The following is an 18,422-nucleotide window of genomic DNA, read 5'->3' as shown; positions in this document are numbered from 1 at the left end:
TGTATCAATTATACTTAAAAAAAATACTGTGTTTATCAGTATTGTTAATAATTTACATCATAGGGGATCCCTGGGTGGCGCAGCGGTTTGGCGCCTGCCTTTGGCCCAGGGCGCGATCCTGGAACCCCGGATCGAATCCCACGTCGGGCTCCCGGTGCATGGAGCCTGCTTCTCCCTCTGCCTGTGTCTCTGCCTCTCTCTCTCTCTATGTGACTATCATAAATAAATAAAATTAAAAAAAATTTAAAAAAAAAAATAATTTACATCATAGATTTGTTTACCAGTAATAATTTTGACTTGCTTAAGTTGACGCTCAAATTTTGGCCAATTCTAACAGAAAGCTATTCCAGGAATCCAGAGGTAGGAATCTGAGCCCAAAGCTCCCAGCCTCAGGGAGAAGTGAGAGGCAGAGAAGAACAGCGGATTCTGTGCAATACTGTGCTCAAGTCATTGCTAAAGGGCGACAAAAGGACTGCCTTGTTCTAGTTCTGACTCCTTGTCCTAAAATTCATATTCAGCATTCACCTGTAGCAATTATTTGAGCATAATTTTTGTTGTTTTTCCAAGTACCCAAATTATATTAAAATATTCACTTGGCTAGTTATTGTATTCAGCATGCAGTAGGTACCAAGCATTAAGGGTTCAGTGGAAAACAAGATAGATAAGGTCCTTGCTCTACTGGAATTTAAATCTACTAATTTTTATGTATTTATGTAAATATGTATGTAAATCTAATTTTATGTACTAATATTCTGTATCAAAGTATATTTGAGTACAGTCAGCTTGAATGCTTCTTTGTGGAAAATCTTCTTGGCTTTATCATAGTCTGAAAATCCCAGTCAAGAACCTTCCAGCTTGCTGGAGCTAAGTGAGGTTAAGCCACAGGCAAAAGAACAACAGAACTTTGATAAGGGGGAACAGAAATAAAATAGCTTTGATCAAGCTTTTCTGTAAACATCACCTGGCTACCTCAGAAAATGATGTGTTTGTCCTTATCATCAAAGTGTACTTGTTAAGTGGGTGGATAGTGCTGGATATATACCCTCATCCTCAAGAAAACGTAAGAGGGATCCCTGGGTCGCACAGCGGTTTGGTGCCTGCCTTTGGCCCAGGGCGCGACCCTGGAGACCCAGGATCGAATCCCACATCAGGCTCCCGGTGCATGGAGCCTGCTTCTCCCTCTGCCTGTCTCTCTGCCTCTCTCTCTCTCTCTCTCTCTCTGTGACTATCATAAATAAATAAAAATAAAAAAAAAAAGAAAACATAAGATACAGGGAAAAAATACTCATGTGACTTTTGATGATGATAAAGCACCATTTCTCATCACTGTGTAGATGTAAAACTTGAAAATTGAGATAATTTAAGAAGGTGTGGTAAATGGCAGTTTGGAACATCTCCAAAGTTAACTGTCCTTTTTTGTTGTTGTTGTTGTTGTTAACTGTCCTTGGAAGGGATAAGCACTGGGAAAAGAGGACTGTCAGCTGGTACTCCCTTCTATATTTGGCTTGTTGCCACTGCTGGGAGACCTATCTAAAATAAACACTGTTAAAATAAATAAATAAAATAAAATAAACACTGTCAAAATCAAAATCAGATGTCATGCATTAGTCTTAATAACATTTTCTGGTCCTTTTCCTACCCTACCACCTTTCTGTATACCAATCCCAATAGTTTCCAAGTAATTATATTGAATTAGGATCCATTTATTCAGTCATCAAAAACTGATGTTTCTGGGCAGCCCAGGTGGCTCAGCGGTTTAGCACCGCCTTCGGCCCAGGGTGTAATCCTGGAGACCTGGGATGTAGTCCCACGTCGGGCCCCTGGCATGGAGCCTGCTTCTCCCTCTGCTGTGTCTCTGCCTCTCTCTCTCTCATCTCTCTCTGTGTCTCTCTCATGAATAAATAAAATCTTAAAAAAAAAACAACTCATGTTTCCTCATCAGTAAGGTCCTTGCCTTTTAAGAGCTCACAAACTATTTGAGAGACAGATGATGATGACCCGTACCAGTAATTCAATGTGGTGAGTTATGTGAGAGTTCACACACACAGATCATGGGCCATATTTGTGCTCCATCTTGGCATAAGACTAGCCCATAGACTATACATGGTGTCCACACTGAAAACTCTGTTCCTTGCTTGTTATGGGGCTTGGAATAACAGGTGCCAACGGCTGCCTTTTCTATTTCTGTCCCCTTTATACACTCTTCTCTGTCTCCCTTTCCTCACTCTCAACATACTCCCTCTCCCTCCCCAAGCATCACATTTGTCCAGGTCTTTCATATTTTCTTTGTCTGAAAGATTTCTCTGTTTCTCTACTCTTGGCCTCCAAGAAATGATGGGTGTTTGGAAATTAATTCCACCATTTACTAAGCAAATGATGTGAACTGCCAAAGCCTCAGTTAACTGACCTATAAAGTGGGTTAGTAGTTACCTTAACATGTTTTGAAGATGAAATAAGTTATAAAATTTCAGTTGTAAACTCTCATAGATGCTCAGTAAATATTTGTGAAGTGAATGTTAGTTCCTTCTTCTAGCCATCAGTATATGAATTTCAAGAATTTTTTTTGATTACCTAAACTATAAAGAGATATTAATTTAATACTTGAAGATTTTTTTTTAAGTGATTGATAGTGTCTCCTTTGCTCTGTGATCACATCACATTTCTAAGTTGTTGTTTTGTCTTGGCCTGTTTTCATTTATAACAGCTATATTGAGATATAATTCATTACTGTAAAATTCATCCTTGAAAATGTATCATTCAGTGGTTTTAGTATATTCACAGTTGTGCAACTATGACCATTATCTAATTTTATAAAACTTTGATCCCTCCAAAAAAAGAAAGAAAGAAAGAAAGAAAGAAAGAAAGAAAGAAAGAAAGAAAGAAAGAAAGAAAGAAAGAAACCCATACCTGTTAGCAGTCACTCCCACCATACTCCTGGTAATGAGGTGCGTGGTTAACCTGTTTGTGCTATTTTATACAAATGGAATCAAACCGTATATGATCTTTTGTGTCTGTTTTTTTTTTTTTTTTTTTGTTTTTTCACTTAGCATCATCTTTTCAAGGTTCATCCATGTTGTAGCATGTATTAGAACTTCATTCCTTCTTGTGGCTGAATAGTGTTCCACTGTATGGATAGCCCATATTTTGTTTATCCATTCATCACTTGGTAGACATCTGGGTTGTTTCCACTTTGGGACTGTTATGAATAGTGCTGCTGTGACCTTGTATTCGAGTACAAGTTTACGTGTGTTTTCAATTCTTTTGAGAATGTGCCTAGGAGTATAATCTTCAGTTGATAAAGAATTTTCATTTCAAAGCAAAGAATTCTCATGATGAGAGAACTTAAGGTTCTTACTGGGAGAATTTCTATACTGGTTACTTAAGACTGAAGTTTTCTGCATTGGACTTCACAAAGCATTATATGTTTACTGCTTGGCTTGTCATAGAAACCAACAAAAAAGCAAGAATCTTTTCTGAAAGGATGAGAAACAGTATAAATGCCCCCAACATAATAAAGGATACTTTTGTATTAGCATAAAGTAACAGAACAATTCCCAAATATTCTTTTATTCTCACCAAAGCATTTATTTTCACTCACTTTACATACAAAGTACTCTCCAGGAATCAGAAGGGGAAGACCCTCCTAAAGGGATGCAAATTAAGGAAAAGTTAGATTAAGGTAAACACATTTAAGAAGTATGCTATCTTCAGTTCTAGAGCTTTTTATTTTATTTTATTTTATTAAGATCTTTATTTATGATAGTCACAGAGAGAGAGAGAGAGAGAGAGATTGAGAGAGATTGAGAGATAGACATAGGCAGAGGGAGAAGCAGGCTCCATGCACCGGGAGCCCAACGTGGGATTCGATCCCGGGTCTCTAGGATCGCGCCCTGGGCCAAAGGCAGGCGCCAAACCGCTGCGCCACCCAGGGATCCCAAGCATGAGCTTTTTAGAGTGAGGGTAAGAATGTTTCCTGTTCCCTGAGCCATCTCCCTTCCCAACCCAAACTGAACTGAAAGGGAAAAGCAGGGGCTGGAATAACTTCTGGACTTAGGTCTCCATTCAGTTTAGGAGTAGGCTTTAAGCACTGCATTTACCTTTATAGAAAACTTCAGAAAGCGAAAAAATGTGTTTGAAATGGAACTTGCCTTTGAGCATCCTATGGTCAGTCACACACAGGTCACTAATCATTTTCCCTTTTCTTGTTTTTCAGTGAACGAGATAATTGGGAGAGACATGTCCCAGATTTCTGTTTCCCAAGGAACAGGGGCGAGCAGGGAGGCTCCCCTCCCAGGTCCCAATTCCCTGGATAGAGGAAGATCCGATGGGCTCTAACAGTGCTCGCTGCAGCCATGTGTCCACCACCATGGACTTCTCAGCATGTTTCTCTCCTTGGACCTTGGGTTTCCAATTCTGTGGCCTTCAGGACTGGCGCCAGGAGTTGGGATCACTGTATGTGGGGAAAGCAGCATTCCTCCACCTCAGGCCTTGGGTAGATTTTTGTAAAAGAACAGGAGCAGCATAGACTGAGCTTTGGGGAAATGAGCTTTGCTTTTTATATTTAAATAGGATACTTTTATATGATGGGTGCTTTGAGTGTGAATGCAGCAGGCTCTCCATTTCAGAGGTGCTGCTTTTGCAAGTGACCTGGTTGCTTAGCTGTGATTGGTGATTTGTACTCCTTTATGGTCATTTGAAGGACTCTTTAGCTTTGATGATATTTTTAAAGTAGTAACTTTTGATAAAACCTTCCAGAGGTAAACATGAAAAAAAAATTCTCCCAAGCCCACACCTATGCCTCAGAAACTCAGCATGCCCTAAAGCCTTTCATAGATTTATAGGAAATAAAGCCAAATGTAGCTCATACCTCTTATAAAAGTAAACTGTTAACGTGAGGAGACCATTCCAATCATTGAAGTGTTGGAATATAAAACGACATTCCAGAGCATAGCCTTTTTATAACTTTTTAGGTAATCTTCCTGCAGTCTCTCCATAATGACTCCATGTTGAAATTGCTTTTTTCCCTCAGGGCCTTGGATAAGATAGCGACACATAAGGTGACTTTGAAAGGTGGGTTTTTTAGCTTGATAGCTTTAATATCCTGCCATCCTGCAAACAAGTACGCTGTGGAGTGCTTTTCTTGTGTCCTCTGGTCCCAGACCTTTTCCGAATGGTAGTTTATCTGCATTTGGCTGCTCTATATCCTTTGAAGCCATAGCCTTATGACGGTTTAGGCAAATTTGCTGGTTCTAGCTCATCTCTAGAGGCCAGGCTGTGTCAGAAGCTAAGCACAAATAAGCTATGCTTCAAAAGAGGAGCAGGAAAAAAAAAAAAAGGAGCAGAGAAAATACAGGACTCCAGATGGGAAGCTTTTAAGGTTCACAGTGGCATGAAAGGCTTATCCCTCATTCTGTTTACAGCCTAAAATGTTTCTGGCCTACCTTGTCCCTTCTGCATGGCCTAAAACCAAGCCTTTTCCCCAAAAGGCTTTGAGGCAAACCCAAACATGAGGTAGCATCATAGACCTAACCCTCCACACCAAAGATGCCCTGGTGCTGCTGCTGGTGAGGCTGGTGCCCAACGCAGGGGCCAGTAAGAAACTCCAGCCTGCTGTCTACCAAAGGAGGTGCCCGAGTTGGGTGCTTTTTCCAAACTCTGCCCTTACCCATCCCATTAATGGGATTAGTACCTATTCCAAGGCTGGGGCCATTTCAAAGCACCTGAAGTTTGTAGAATGCTTGCACACAAAATCATGTAATTTCATTTATTCAGGAAGGAAATTCTTTTGAGTGCCTATATGTGCGACAGTGTGCTGAGCTGGTCAAAGGCTTGATGTTACTCCAGGGGATAATGAGTCCTAGATACCAGGACTCTATTGAGGTCAGCTGAGGCCTGGGCAGAGGGAGCCGGGTCACTGGCCACCACCTCTAGTCAGCCAGGTAGAAATGTTCACCTCCTACGGGATGAAGTATGGTCTTTTTATTTTTATGCCCTCTTCAAACCATGATGATTTAATTTTCCCCCTAAAACTAGTTAGAGAAAAATGTATATCCTTCAACAAATCACTCTAGTCCCTCTTGGAGCTGGGTGTTTTCATATTTTCTTTAAGTTTTGTGTCAGAGTGTGGATAGTGAGATTTGCTTCAGGGCCTGTAGTTGGTAGCCTACAGCTGCCTTTGGAGGGGTTGTGAGAGGCGGCCCCTGACAGGAAGCTCCAGACAGCTGGCCGGACTTGCCTCTACCCTCTTGCCCCTGGGGTAGCTGCCTCACATGGGTTTTTGCAAGACCCTTTGGGGGTTGCTTTGCTGCCTTCAGGAATAAAAGCCTCTATGATCCAGAGTTGCTATGCACCAAATTTCGATGCCTTTTAAATACCTTGATGCCTGTAGCACTAGAAATGCTTTCCTATTTAAAATAAAAGTTAAATTTTAAAATAGAGCTTTGTATACTATGTGGGCAGTCTTATATCATTTTGTAAAATCTTTGGTTTAAGAATCAATATTCTTTGGCTTTGTAGGTAAGTAAAGACTTTAAACTTTGTGCAACAGAAGTGGTGTTAAAGCACATATCCATTGGATTGTGTAAACTGACTTCTAGTAGCAACATTGAGCAACTCAGCATGCCCTGGCCCCTACCCCTACCCCAACCAACCTGTGCTGATTCTGGGTTGAGGAATGAGATAAGCAGCCTTTTGCTTACTAGAGATTCTCAGAGAAACATGGCTGAAAACATCTTGAAAGGGACCAGATGTCTTGTCTTCGGGTTTACGTTTGGTGCTGCTGCCTGTGCAACCCACCCCTGCCCGAGGCTAACCATTATAGAGCTCTGCTGGATCTGGCAGTGAAGCCCTGGGGTGGTGGTTCTTATTTGTTTGAGGACTTACTTATTTTACAGGGGGAGGGGCAAAGAGAGCCCCACAAGATCACCACCTGAGCTGAAACCAAGTGTAGGCTCAATCGACTGTGCCAACCAGGCGCCCTCTGGCCTTGAAGCCCTGTTTTTAATATTCAGTACAGATGGTTATCTTTAACACTCAGATGGGCTCAAGCTGAAACCTTATGTTTTTTAAAATGGGTGATGTTCAGTTAAGGAATTGGTTCTGAGTTATGTTTACAGCACTTGGAATTGTGTTTTCTTAGACATTTTGTATTTTAAAACCTTTTCTAGGAGTATAGTGCTCCTTACACAAATAACAAAGGGAAGAGTCAGCAATTCAGGTTCCTCAGTTACAGTGCTGAAATAATAAATGATGACAGGTTAACAGTGTCCTTGAAATCTGCCTGAGTTTTCCTCTGCCTGGGGCAAGGGTGGAGCCCCACACTCTGGGATCCAAAGCTAAGGGCACTTTGGCTTTTAAAAAATCCACCTGGTTAGGAACCTTTATTTTACGGAGAAGTAAGCAGAATTCCAAATTCTTTCCAAAGCTTCAATTATGTACCCTCTTAATGGGTGCAAAGGGCATTCCACGAAGTCTGCTGAGTTCAAGACCACTGGCCCGCCCAAGGTGTGCATGAAAAGTAGGCAGAAAGTCCCCTTTAAAATTCAAGTCTGAGTTTTTGTGTGAGGGCTTCCTGCCCTCTAGTGTCCTCTGGGGATACTGCAGTACAGTCCATCAAAACCAACTGTGATTTTGCCACCTGATATTCCTTGTGCCAAGCGGAGAGTTAGCATCCTCAGACCCATGGCACAATGTGGCCACTAAGGTCCAAGTATCCTCCTGGGGGCCGGGGCCAGCATTCTCTGTCTCCCTGCCCCCTACCAGAAGGGACAGGGGAAGGTAGAACGTTGGGATCTTTACTCAGAAGCTCCCAGGAGTCATACACTGAAGGCACCAGGGCTTACATTTTAAAAAGAAAACCAAGCCTGCTGTGGACATCAGCCCCACAGCCAAAACCAACCAAAGGCTCTCTTGCTGCTACTCAGGAGGCCTAGATCAGGCCATTGGGAGCAGGGTAACACCATTCCACCCCCAGCCCTGCATGCAGGGGTCCAGCCATCATCTTTGGGGTGAACAGACAGCAACAAGTGGGAGATGGACCTGGGGCTTGAGCTCCTCTAGGTGCTTTCTGAGAGCTTTGACAAGCCAGAAGCCACCTGATTGAGGATACTGATTCTCTGGACGCAAGAGAGACATGTTAGACATCAGCCAGCTCTTACCTCCTGGCTCCCTCACCTACAAACACACCCACTCTTTGGGGGCCTGTAGCACAGTGCGAGGCGGGTCACCAACAGGCACCAAACTGGTGTAGTCATCAGGGGCTAACTGTAGGAGGGAAAGAGATTTAGGGGAGGGAGCCCCTGGCTCAGCCACGTTCCCATGCCCTCCAGCCACACCTCACCTGATAGGCTTGGAAAACGCTGAGCAGATCCTTCATACCGGCTGTATATGGGACACCCTGCATACGGACCAGGGCTCCTGGCTGGGACAACACTGAGGTGGAAGCAGAGGCCAGGGCAGCAGGAGGTGTGGTGAGGTAGCCCACTGTGGTGGGGGACACTGGGGGGCTAGGATGGGAGAGGCAGGGATTTTAGGAGTGCAGTCCCACCTGCCTCTCTCCTGCCCTGGTCTCTGCCTTGTGCTTAGTTCAACTCCTCCTCCCTAAAACCTCAGTCTCTAGAGTCCGTCCTCTCCATTCCAATCTATAGATGGTATCCGCCAGGCCATACCTGTCACTCCCTTGACCATCTTAGAATAAGTCCCAGCTCTAACAGACCTTGGACTGTCTGGCCCAGAAAGGGGATCATGAGCCTCCCCCAAACCAGAATTGGGGCAAGACTGTGGAGTTTTCTTAAGCAGCTGGTACCTGGGGTAGTAAGCAGTATAGTTCATGTAGAGTTGAGTGGCTGGCCCTGGGTAGTAGGCAACAGGGGTGGGGGCAGCAGGCACCCTGGCAGCCGGGAGCAGTGCTGAAGAGGGATACAGAGCTGCCGTCTCAGCGGGAATGAGTGTTGGGGTGGCCTGGAAGGTGGCGTAGGTGGGTGGTGAGAGGCCTGGAGGCAGAAGTAGAGAGTGCATCTGCAGGGAGCCCAGCACTGCCCTGGGTGAGGCAGCCAGTAAAGTGTCTCCCTGTAGAAAGTGAAAGTTGTAACAGCTCGGCCCCCACACACCACCTTCCCCAGCCCCTGGGACACTCACAAGGCAGCTTGCAGGGTGGAGGGGACATGCCACTGCGGCCCAAGGTGCCCCCCATTAGCACGCGACTCATCTCCTCTGTGGAGCAGGGGACCACTTCCACATAGCGTTCCTTCATCACTTTCTTATGGCAACGCTGAGCAGCAGCTAGGGCCCGCTCTGCTGACGTCATCTGGATGAAAGCATCGCCAGATGGCCGGCCCTGCGCACATGGTGGTCTTGTAAAGGGTCTGTGATCTGTCACGTGCTAGAGCACCTGACCCGCAACCACAAACCCCTCTCTCACTATGGAGGTCTCCCCACTGGCACCAGCCCCACCTGCTGGTTGAGCACCATGTGCACACCGTGGGGCCGGATGTCGGCCGCTGCCTCCCCCAGAAAGCTCAGGATGTCTTCGATGGTGGCGGTGTAGGGCAGGCCCCGAAGGCGTACACAGTCTCTCCCAGTCCCAGCTGCCAGTGGGAAGGGGATGGGGAGCAGTGGAGCCGTGAGTGCGGGAAGGAGTGGGCTGGATGCGTAGCGGTTCAGGACCTGGTAAGGAAGGCAGCGACAGGCCGGTCACGCCACATAGGGCAGGGGTCCAAGGCATGGAAGGGGTACCCTGGAGAAGCACACGGTGGGTAGGGGGAGCCCTGGGTGCTCACCTGCTGCACCTCAGCTGCAGTGCTCCGGAAGAGTTCAATGTATCGCTTACCCAGTATGCCCTTGTGCCTGCGCAGGGCAGCCTGTGCCAGCTCCTCACAGGCAAAGAGGGCAAAGGCATCACCAGTGGGCCGGCCGTCAGGGTGGCGCACAAAGAGCAGCCCATCAGCACCCCCAGTCACCGGGCACTCTGGCCCCAGAAAGCCCAGCACGTCCGCTGGCCCGGCTGAGAAGGGCAGTCCCCGTAGCCGCAGGATCACTTGGTCTTCCCGTGACAGGAAACGAGCCACCTCTAGTGATGTGCCTTGGTGAGAGGCATGGGAGTCACCCACTGACCTCATCCGTGCCCTTCCAAACACCCACCTACGCCGGCACATGGGGAGCAGAAAGGCAGGGGGCGGTGGGCCAGTGGGACATGGACGGAGAACCAGGGGAGCCGCCGCTGCTGCTGGGAGCACACTCACCCCCCGCGATCTTGACAAACTCCTCTCCTGTTGCTTTATACACCTGTGGGGACAGCGGGGACAGCCCGTGTGTCTCCAGCCTGGCCGGCCTCGGCTCTGCCCTGCTGCTCCCCCGGCCCAAGGCCCACCTCAATATAGCGGACACCCATGTGGTGCTTGTGTCTCTGCAGCGCTAGGTCCCGCTGCTCGCTGTCCACAAAGCGGATGAGGGCCTCGCCGTTTCTGCGGCCCTGGGCGTTGAGGCAGAGTGCGACGCCGCCCCTGCCGAGCCAGTGCTGCGTTAGTGCCTCCCGGGCAGGCCTGCCCGCCGGAGCCCACCCATCCTGCCGTACCTACCTGGCAATGTTGAGCCCTTTGAAGAATCGAGCCACATCCTGGTCTGATGACTGCCAGGGCAACCCGCGGGCCCGCACCACGGTCTCACTGTCCACCACGTCGGCCTTGCTGCTGTGGGGGCGGGCACAGAGTCAGAGCTGCGCCCCCCACACGTGTCACCGCCCACCCCGGCCCCCACACTCACCAAGGACCTGTCTCATACTTCTGCTTTACCACCTCTGCCTTCGAAAACAATTGACCTGAGAGGATATGGCATGGGGGTCAGCAGGGTCTGGTGGAGGGGGTCTCCCCACCAAGCTCTGCAAAGAGAGGACAGTTGAGGGGGATAAGGCAGTGACAGAGGAGCTCCTACCTATGGTCTCTCACAGAAGGTAACAAATGGGGATGGGGACTTTGAGGGAGTAAGAGGCAGATGCCCAGTCCTAGAGCAGGTGACCGGTGCTGAGGCGAACCTTACCACTGGGCCCTTCGAGCAGGTGGAGGATGACCGCTACCATTGTCTTCACTTCCCAGACCCCAAAGTCATCCTCTGTGGCATCTGTCTCTAGCCCCAAGTCTATGAGCAGAGAAAGAACCGTGAGAAAATCCCAGCATGAGCACCAATCTTGGTCCTACCCAGGCCCAAGTCCCTTTGGGGGACACATGCAGAATCCCAGCAAACATGTTGGTTCTGATCCAGCTCCTGTATGTCCTTACAAGTCTCCAGCCCAGACCTATGTGGACACACGTCCGTATTCCAAACACACCCCAGCGCAGACACAGAAGCGTGTGTCCTCAGGACTTGGCAGATAGCGTAAACCCGCGTGTGTTTATATAACCCCCCAGGACGCACATACTCAAAAACAGCCTACAGCCTCCCCTCCACCCTAACCCCGCCGGGTCACAGATACCCTGTGCCATGGTGGCCACGGTGAGCTCCCTGGCAGGGCGGGCTCTTGGGTGCTGCACATGGAACTCTCTGCGGAGGTCGTAGAAGGAGAAGAAGGTGTCGGGGAGCACCAGGTTCTGGCGGCACATGGGAGTGGGCATGAATAGGGGGAACTGAGCTGCCCTGCCCACCCCCATGACAGGAGGTCCTGGGCACCCTACCCCGTTGTGCCCTCGGTGGCATACCTTCCTGGAGGCCTCAGGGTGCAGGACCTGTCGCAGCAGCTGCTGCCCATCAGTGCATAGCATGTAGGGGCCCCCGCCCAGCAGAGCCACATCCCCGCTCACCAGCTGTGAGAACTGGGGACAGAGAGTGGGGAGAGAGACAGACACAGACTCAGAGCTGGGCGGGCAAGAGGAAGGAGGAGGGAGGACACAGGCTACCAAGCTGGTTCAGCTAGATGTTCAGCTCTGCCCTGCCTGGGGAGGAGTTGGCCACAGTCCTTGGGCCTGGTCCTGTGTCCCTTTTCTCCCCCAGTCCACTGTCAGCTTCTCCAGGCCAAATGGGGGCAGTCACATTATCACCCAAGCCCCCATCACACACACTCCCAAGAGTCTGGAGTGGGGCCAGAGCAAACACCTGGTGGAGTGGGACAAGCAGGTGGGAAGGGGCGGGGCAAAGCAGGTTAAACCTGTCCCTGACCAGGCACCACCCTCAGACAGGTGGGGGAGGCCCAATCCTGCCTGAGGCCCAGCTGGCTCATGGTCAATGGCAGCCCCGCCTCTAGGTCTGACCAACCCATGGGCAGAGAAAATCCAAGGACAGAGCTCCACACCTGGACGCCAGGGGCAGTGCGAGCTTTGACCCACACCCTATCGACCGGCTGGCACGGAGTTGTTTGCTCACAGAGGGGGTGGCACTCCCCAAGCTGCCCAGCCCCCGCCCCCCACCCGGCCTTCCTTCCCAGCCAGAGGAGAGGGAGAAGCACTAAGCGCAGGCCCAGGGCAAGCCAACCCAGTGCTCCTCCAGCACACTCTCCAAGTACGGTGTAGCCTGGGAGCCCCTGGAACAGGATCAGGTTCAGCACCTCACCAGCGGAGAACCAGCGGAGTTGCTGGAAAAGGAAAGAATTTGTGCACGTAAAGCACTTAAAGCCCTTACGCTCGAGACCAGGCACAGGGTGAGTGCAGTTAGTGAAGATAAGAGAAAGAAAACAGCAGTGGGAACCGCCTCCCGCTGGAGCCAGGCCTGGGAGGCACCGGGCCTCTGCGCTCGGGAGGCAGGTAGCCTCCAGGCGGGGTCCGGACAGCGCCCACGCCTGGCCAGCCGGCCGGGGCAGGCCTAGACGAGCCGCTTACACCTGGCGGCGTCTGCCTCCCAGGCAGACCCCGCCCTACGCCCCCGCTCCCGCGTCGCCCAGGCCGCTGGGTGGGCCGAGGTCGCAGGCGGCGGGGACCGTGACCTATGGCCAAGGCTGGGCCCCTTCGGCCCTTTCAGCTTCCGACTGCTGGGCTGGGAGACCCGGCCAGGCGGGTTCCCAAAGGCGTCTCGGTCTCGGCCTCCCAGCCCCGCCGGCCCTGGGAGGGGTCTCGCGGCCTCCGTCCCGCCGCGTAAGTAGGAGTGGATCCCGGGAAGGCTGAGAAGCAGGGCGCCCCCAGGAAGGGCCGGCACACGCGGGAACCTCTGAAACTTTTAAACAACAGGAACCCGTCCTACCACCCAGGCCGATTGGTCGCAGCACACCAGGCCTCGCCCCCCGCCGCCGGTCCCGCCGGGCGATGTCCCCGCGGCCCGGCCGGGCCCCGACGCTCACCTGCTGCAGCACCTTGTCCAGCGGCTCGGCCCGCGCCAAGCTGTCGGCGCTCAGGCCGCTCGCCTCGCGGCACTGCGGACTCAGCGCCGCCGCCTCGGCGCGAACCAATGACTTGTGCAACGTCCCCACCTACGAGCGGCGGGGGGAGCCGATCAGCCACCGCTCCCCTCGGACCCTGAAGCCCGCGGGAGCCCCACCGCCCCTCCTCGCCGTACCTGCCGGCTCTGCGGCTCCACCACTTGCCAGACCAGGAGGATTAAGTCGGTCTCGTCGGAGCCCAGGTCCGGCCCCAACGCACCGGCCGTGGCCCCGAACAGCACGACCAGGGGTCCAGGCGCGGGGCGGGGGTCGGCGACCGAGTCCGAGGCGGGGTCCGGGCCGGGGGGCGGTGGCTGGGGAGGCGGCGGAGTCATGGCCGCAGAGGAAGGGGGCGCTCGGCCAGACACACGCGGACCGACGAGGCGCACGCACGCACCGGCCGACGGCAGACACCAATCAGCTTGGGCGGGACCCGGTGTGTCGGGGGCGGCACCTGCGGCCCGGCCGGCGCAGTGGGCGCCGCTGAGACCCGCCCGCGGCGCCCCGTGGGGCGGGGCGGCCACTGGCCCCCGCCCTCTCCGGGCGAGTTACCTGGCGGCCCCGCCGGCCACGTGACCCAGGCGGCCCCGGGAGCGCGGCGCAGGCGGCCGGCGCCCAGCGCCCAGCGCCCAGCCCAGAGCGCGCGCGCTCCCTCGCCGGCCCGGGTGCGCGCTCGCCGCCCAGACTCCCACTCGGTCCGTGGGCCGTGCCTGCCTCCTGGGGCGATCCCGCCGCCCTCTGCCCCTCCCCGCCGTGAGGCCTGCGCCCAGGGACCTTCTGCAGGGCGTAGGGGTCACATGGCATTTGTGAAAATCACCGGGAGCCATTCCAGGGCCAGTGGGGGTCCTGACGGCCGGTGTGGGGGCTGATGAAAGTCACCAAAGAGGGCGGTGAATTACCCGCTATCACCCACGGGCCGGGGGTGAGCGGAGGCTCTTACAGCCTTGGGATCGGGGGACCGAGGGGACGGGCAGGGCTTGTCCACACAAGTCAGCACCTGGCCTTAGCCTGGCTCTGGGGTGCGCAGGTGGGAGCGCCGTGCCCCAGCCCCGGGGAGCCCCTCGAGGCGGGCGGCGCCGGACGGCCGGGCCCGGGGGCTCACTCTGCCCCACGTGGAGACGGCTGCCCGTTTCCGTCGCCCTCCCCGCCCGACGACGGGCCTGCTGCCCGGAGACCGAGCGCCCGGGGGTGGGGGCCAGCGACCAGGGTGCGGCGTGCGCGCACGGGCCGCGGGTCCTCGTCGCTGCTCCCTCCGAGGCCGGCGACGCGATCAGGTCCGTCCCAACACCCTCTTGCCCCCTCGTGCTTGGGGAGCCTCCCTTCCGGCGCGTCTCCAGGCCGCCCCGGACTTCCCTACGTTCCCGCATTTATAGGATTGAGAAACGGAAGAATCTGGCGGGAGAAGGGACGTGGGGCTGCCAGGCCCGCGCGGACGCCGAGGCGGGAGCCGCACCTCGCGCTTTCGTTGGAGATGGGCGCCCTGGGGTGGAGGGGGCGCTTCCGAGGCCTTGCCCAGAGAGCCCACACTTCAGCGCGTCCCTACTCAACGGATAGAGACCGAGGTGCCCCGTACGGAAGCGACTCGCTGCGGCCCGCCGGGAGCGGGGAGCAACCTCCCAGCGGCGCGGGGCCCGGCGCCTCCTCCGCCCCTCTCGGGGCCGCCCACCCCGGCGCCCGCCCGCTGGTCCCCACCCGCCGGAGCGCTAGGCCAATCGGGCCGGCGGGAGCGGGAACGTCGCTCCTCGGGTCCGGCCCGGCTCTAGATAAGCCTGGAATGTCAAATATTTGTTCGGGGGGCGGGGCCCGCCGGGGAGCGAGGCTGCCCCCTGGCGGCGGGGAGCGCGCGTGCGCCTGGCGGAGTCGGCCTTCCGTCCTCGGCCGCAAGCGCCTTCGCCCCCTCGGCCTGCATCGCTCCCTGTCGGGCTCCCGTCGGGGCTCCAGCTTCCAGGGGACAGTCCTGGCGGCACCGCCTTGCCGGCGGAGCGCTCGATCTCGACCTCAGCCTTCCCGGAGCCCCCGTCCATTAAACCGTTAGGGCTTCACGCTAGGCCCTTCCCTATTCTTCCTTCAGCGTGGGTCTCGAGGCCAGGGCCTCAGGGAAGCCACCTTCTTGAGGTGACCTCTCCAGTGTGGCACCTCTGGCCGTCCTGGCAGTGTGGGCAACTCCCCTGAACCTCCTGCGCGCCTGTCTGCCTGCCCCCAGCCCGCATCACAATTCCCGATACTTTTTTTTAAAAAAAGATTTTATTTATTTATTCATGAGAGACACAGAGAGAGGCAGAGACACAGGCAGAGGGAGAAGCAGGCTCCACGCACCGGGAGCCCGACGCGGGACTCGATCCCAGGACTCCAGGATCACGCTCTGGGCCAAAGGCAGGTGCTAAACCGCTGCGCCACCCAGGGATCCCAATTTCCGATACTTGGACTCTTCTTGAAAGAATAAATTTTTAAAAATAAGGTTAGAAAAAAATAATAATAATAAGGTTAGAGCCCCTGCTTTGCTGACCTCCTTTACTCATCTTTAGATGAATCCTCCCGGATCACACCATGAATGCCAAACAATCCTCATTCCTTTTCCCCCAAAACTAAAGTAACTTCTACCACAGCAAATCATTGTCTCCGTTCACCACTCACACCGGGAACTCAGTTCCTGGAGGACAGGCTCATCCCCAGTGCCCTTCATGGTACCTGGCATGTAGTGCTTGATCCAGACTTCATGAACGAGTAGTTGTCTAAGCGCTTTGCTTTGCTTTGCGTTGTCAGCCTTTGGATATTTCACACTAGTAACCTTCCCTGGGGCTAAGGATCTTTCCTCTACTGAGCTTCCCTCCACCTGTCCCTTGCCCCAGTTAATCCCTGCTCTTCCAGATTTTCTCTCAAGGCACTTTCCTCTGTAGCAGGGGTCCTTAATGGAGTTTGAGATTTCTGTATTTCATTGGGAAACAGCCCTCATCCCAACCCAGCTACTAGGGTTCACAAACTGTCAAATGAATTGGAAATAATAACATACATGAAAGGGGTGAGCAAGGTTCCAAAGGTCCAGCCGGTAGCGTTCCCCAAAATGTAATCCAGGTACTTGAGGGAAAGGAACTTGGTTATGTGAGCCAGGCCACACACTCACAGAATCCCATCCTTACCTCAGCCCTTCGAGGCATTTCCACGAAGGCAACTGGCCCTCCAGCCGCCTACATGAAGGTTGGGGCAGACACAAGGTGGGGATCCTCACGTGGGGCCCGGAGTGTGGGTCTTGACCTACCGGGTATCGATGAGTGGTGTGAAAGCCCCCTCCTCTCCCTCCCAGGCCAGAACATATCCCACTGTGGGAGAGGATTCTACGTTGGGTGCCTTGTGGGATCCACTGCGGCGATCTGCACTCGCCGGCTCTGGCCCATCCACGCCCTGTGCGGCCCGGTGGCCCGGTGGGTGGCCCGCAAGTGATCGCCTTGCTGAACTCCTGGGCCTCGGGGCAGACCGCGCTCTGCTCCCCTCCCAGGTTCCCAGCTACGCGCCGTTGCCGAATTTCCACTGAGCACCCACCAGAGGGCGCACCGACCCTGTCGCCCGAACCAGGTGATGGGAGCTGGGAGAGGAAACTTGCACGGGAGAGTGCAAAGAGTGCAACCCCGGGCCAAGCTCCGGGACAGAAGTGAAAAGGGAAAGCCCTTGACACCGCCTTCCTCTGGTTTGAGCATCTTTGCGACTCCCGGCTACCTGAACCTAGGCCCAGTTCTTAAGCTTGGTTTTCAAGACCCTCAACCTCTCTTCCACTCCCACCCGCCCTGTGTCCCAGACACACTTACTGTGACCAGGTCTGCAGGCTGCTGCTCGTACTTAGCACATACCCTACCTGGAGCACCCACCCACCTACTCATCCCTTTGTTTTCCTGGCAAATTCGTATTTATTCTTCAAGACCCATCTCTAATAATTCTTCCACCACGTAACATTTGTTGATGCCTAAGCCTGTTCTGGGCCCCTTTTCTTTTTTCTTTCTTTCTTTCTTTTTTTTTTTTTTTATTTATGATAGTCATACAGAGAGAGAGAGAGAGGCAGAGACACAGGCAGAGGGAGAAGCAGGCTCCATGCACCGGGAGCCCGCCCTGGGACTCAATCCCGGGTCTCCAGGATCGTGCCCTGGGCCAAAAGCAGGTGCCAAACCGCTGCACCACCCAGGGATTGGGCCCCTTTTCTGTCATGATTTGGTCAGTGTTTGGCCTCTTGTGACCCCAGGGAGGCTCCCACAGCAGAGGAATAGGAGCCTGATGAGCTGTGAGCTTTAGGGAGAATCATTTGGCCTCCAAATAGGTTCAGCTCTGGCTACCAAACCAGCTCAGAAGCCATGGTCTTGATTAGGTTGCCCTAAACCCAGGCACCCACCTGGTCCAGACAGGGTAGCTTGGAATTTGTGTGAGCAAGAGGGAATGAATGCAAAGGGCCCAGGGTAACAGAGAAAGGGCAAAGGCTGTTGGCTGGATTCTCACCTGAGGAAGGTAGCACAACTGGCCTGGCTCCCTGGTCTCTGGACTTATTCCTACATCTGGTCTTTGCCCAGCATATTCTCCTCCACAGGAATATTATCCCTCTTTGCCCAGTGTTTTCCAGAATTCACAACCAGCCCTGTGAACCTCTCAGGCCTTTATCTCCTCCAGGCCTGACAGGCATCAGGACCATGTCCTAGAAATGGGAAGTGTTGGAGAATGGGGTATATGACTCAGTCACTCAATATATGTTAAGCACCTGCTGTGTGCCTGGGACTGTGCTGATGGGAGCCAGTAACCAAGAAGGCAGTTGTACCAGTAACAGGCAGGTGAAGGGTTCCTTCCATTGATTATATTCTAATGGGAGCCAGGTAGGGGCTGCTTCAGAGTCAATGGTCATGTCTGGGCTGAGGCCTAAAGGCAGAGCTCAGTTGAGTCCCCAAAAATGGGGGCTGCAAAATGATTCCAGTGCAACAAGTGCTGAAGTCCAGAGTGAGAATGAGATTGTCCTGTTTTAGGCAGTGAGGAAGCTGCAGAAGCTGGAGACCTGTGAGCTGAGGAAGAGGAGAAGTGAAAGTTGTGGGAAAAGGCCAGAGTCCCCTGCAGGGTCTTC

At 53.2% G+C, this 18,422-nt stretch overlaps 2 protein-coding genes across 15 annotated transcripts in view; one reads left to right on the top strand and one right to left on the bottom strand.

The window, feature by feature from the left end:
* NFATC3 (nuclear factor of activated T cells 3) overlaps nucleotides 1-6,437 on the top strand; it is a 139,304-nt gene extending 132,867 nt beyond the window's left edge. For 3 of the 4 annotated variants that reach the window (XM_038538522.1, XM_038538523.1, XM_038538524.1), the window contains one exon: nucleotides 4,214-6,437. In XM_038538522.1, coding sequence (XP_038394450.1) covers nucleotides 4,214-4,313 — 100 coding nt within the window. In that variant the 3' untranslated portion in view covers nucleotides 4,314-6,437. The remainder of the gene's footprint in view (nucleotides 1-4,213) is intronic. The other variant, XR_005360210.1, reaches the window with a different exon arrangement.
* On the bottom strand, nucleotides 3,559-13,743 carry ESRP2 (epithelial splicing regulatory protein 2). Of its 11 annotated transcripts, XR_005360213.1 has the most exons (17): nucleotides 13,471-13,738; nucleotides 13,256-13,384; nucleotides 11,688-11,801; nucleotides 11,465-11,579; nucleotides 11,032-11,130; nucleotides 10,759-10,813; nucleotides 10,575-10,685; nucleotides 10,367-10,499; nucleotides 10,239-10,281; nucleotides 9,777-10,078; nucleotides 9,451-9,663; nucleotides 9,136-9,334; nucleotides 8,804-8,990; nucleotides 8,339-8,504; nucleotides 8,157-8,262; nucleotides 4,868-5,032; nucleotides 3,559-4,450 (listed from the first exon to the last, which is right to left on the bottom strand). XR_005360213.1 is itself a non-coding variant. In XM_038538528.1 (16 exons), exons 1-15 carry the CDS (start codon nucleotides 13,666-13,668, stop codon nucleotides 8,173-8,175), a joined length of 2,154 nt encoding a protein of 717 aa, XP_038394456.1. In that variant the 5' UTR covers nucleotides 13,669-13,738; the 3' UTR covers nucleotides 3,559-4,487; nucleotides 8,157-8,172. The 11 variants fall into 11 exon arrangements, 2 of the variants coding, with proteins under 2 accessions (XP_038394456.1, XP_038394455.1); XM_038538528.1 differs by lacking the exon at nucleotides 4,868-5,032 and having other exon boundaries at nucleotides 3,559-4,487; XM_038538527.1 differs by lacking the exon at nucleotides 4,868-5,032.
* Between the last annotated feature and the right edge of the window lie 4,679 nt (nucleotides 13,744-18,422).

This window comes from Canis lupus, chromosome 5, assembly GCF_011100685.1.
Source record: "Canis lupus familiaris isolate Mischka breed German Shepherd chromosome 5, alternate assembly UU_Cfam_GSD_1.0, whole genome shotgun sequence".
Taxonomy (NCBI): domain Eukaryota; kingdom Metazoa; phylum Chordata; class Mammalia; order Carnivora; family Canidae; genus Canis; species Canis lupus.
This window is presented reverse-complemented; position numbering and strand designations above follow the sequence as displayed.

Bases quoted from the DNA above. Each gene is read 5' to 3' on its own strand.
- ESRP2 (XM_038538528.1), bottom strand. From the start codon at position 13,668: ATGACTCCGCCGCCTCCCCAGCCACCGCCCCCCGGCCCGGACCCCGCC. The intron at 11,802-13,255 runs GTGAGCGTCGGG...CTCTGTCCCCAG, and splicing joins TGGACAAGGTGCTGCAGCAG to TTCTCACAGCTGGTGAGCGG. The intron at 10,282-10,366 runs GTGGGCCTTGGG...CTGTCCCCACAG, and splicing joins TGGGTGTCCGCTATATTGAG to GTGTATAAAGCAACAGGAGA.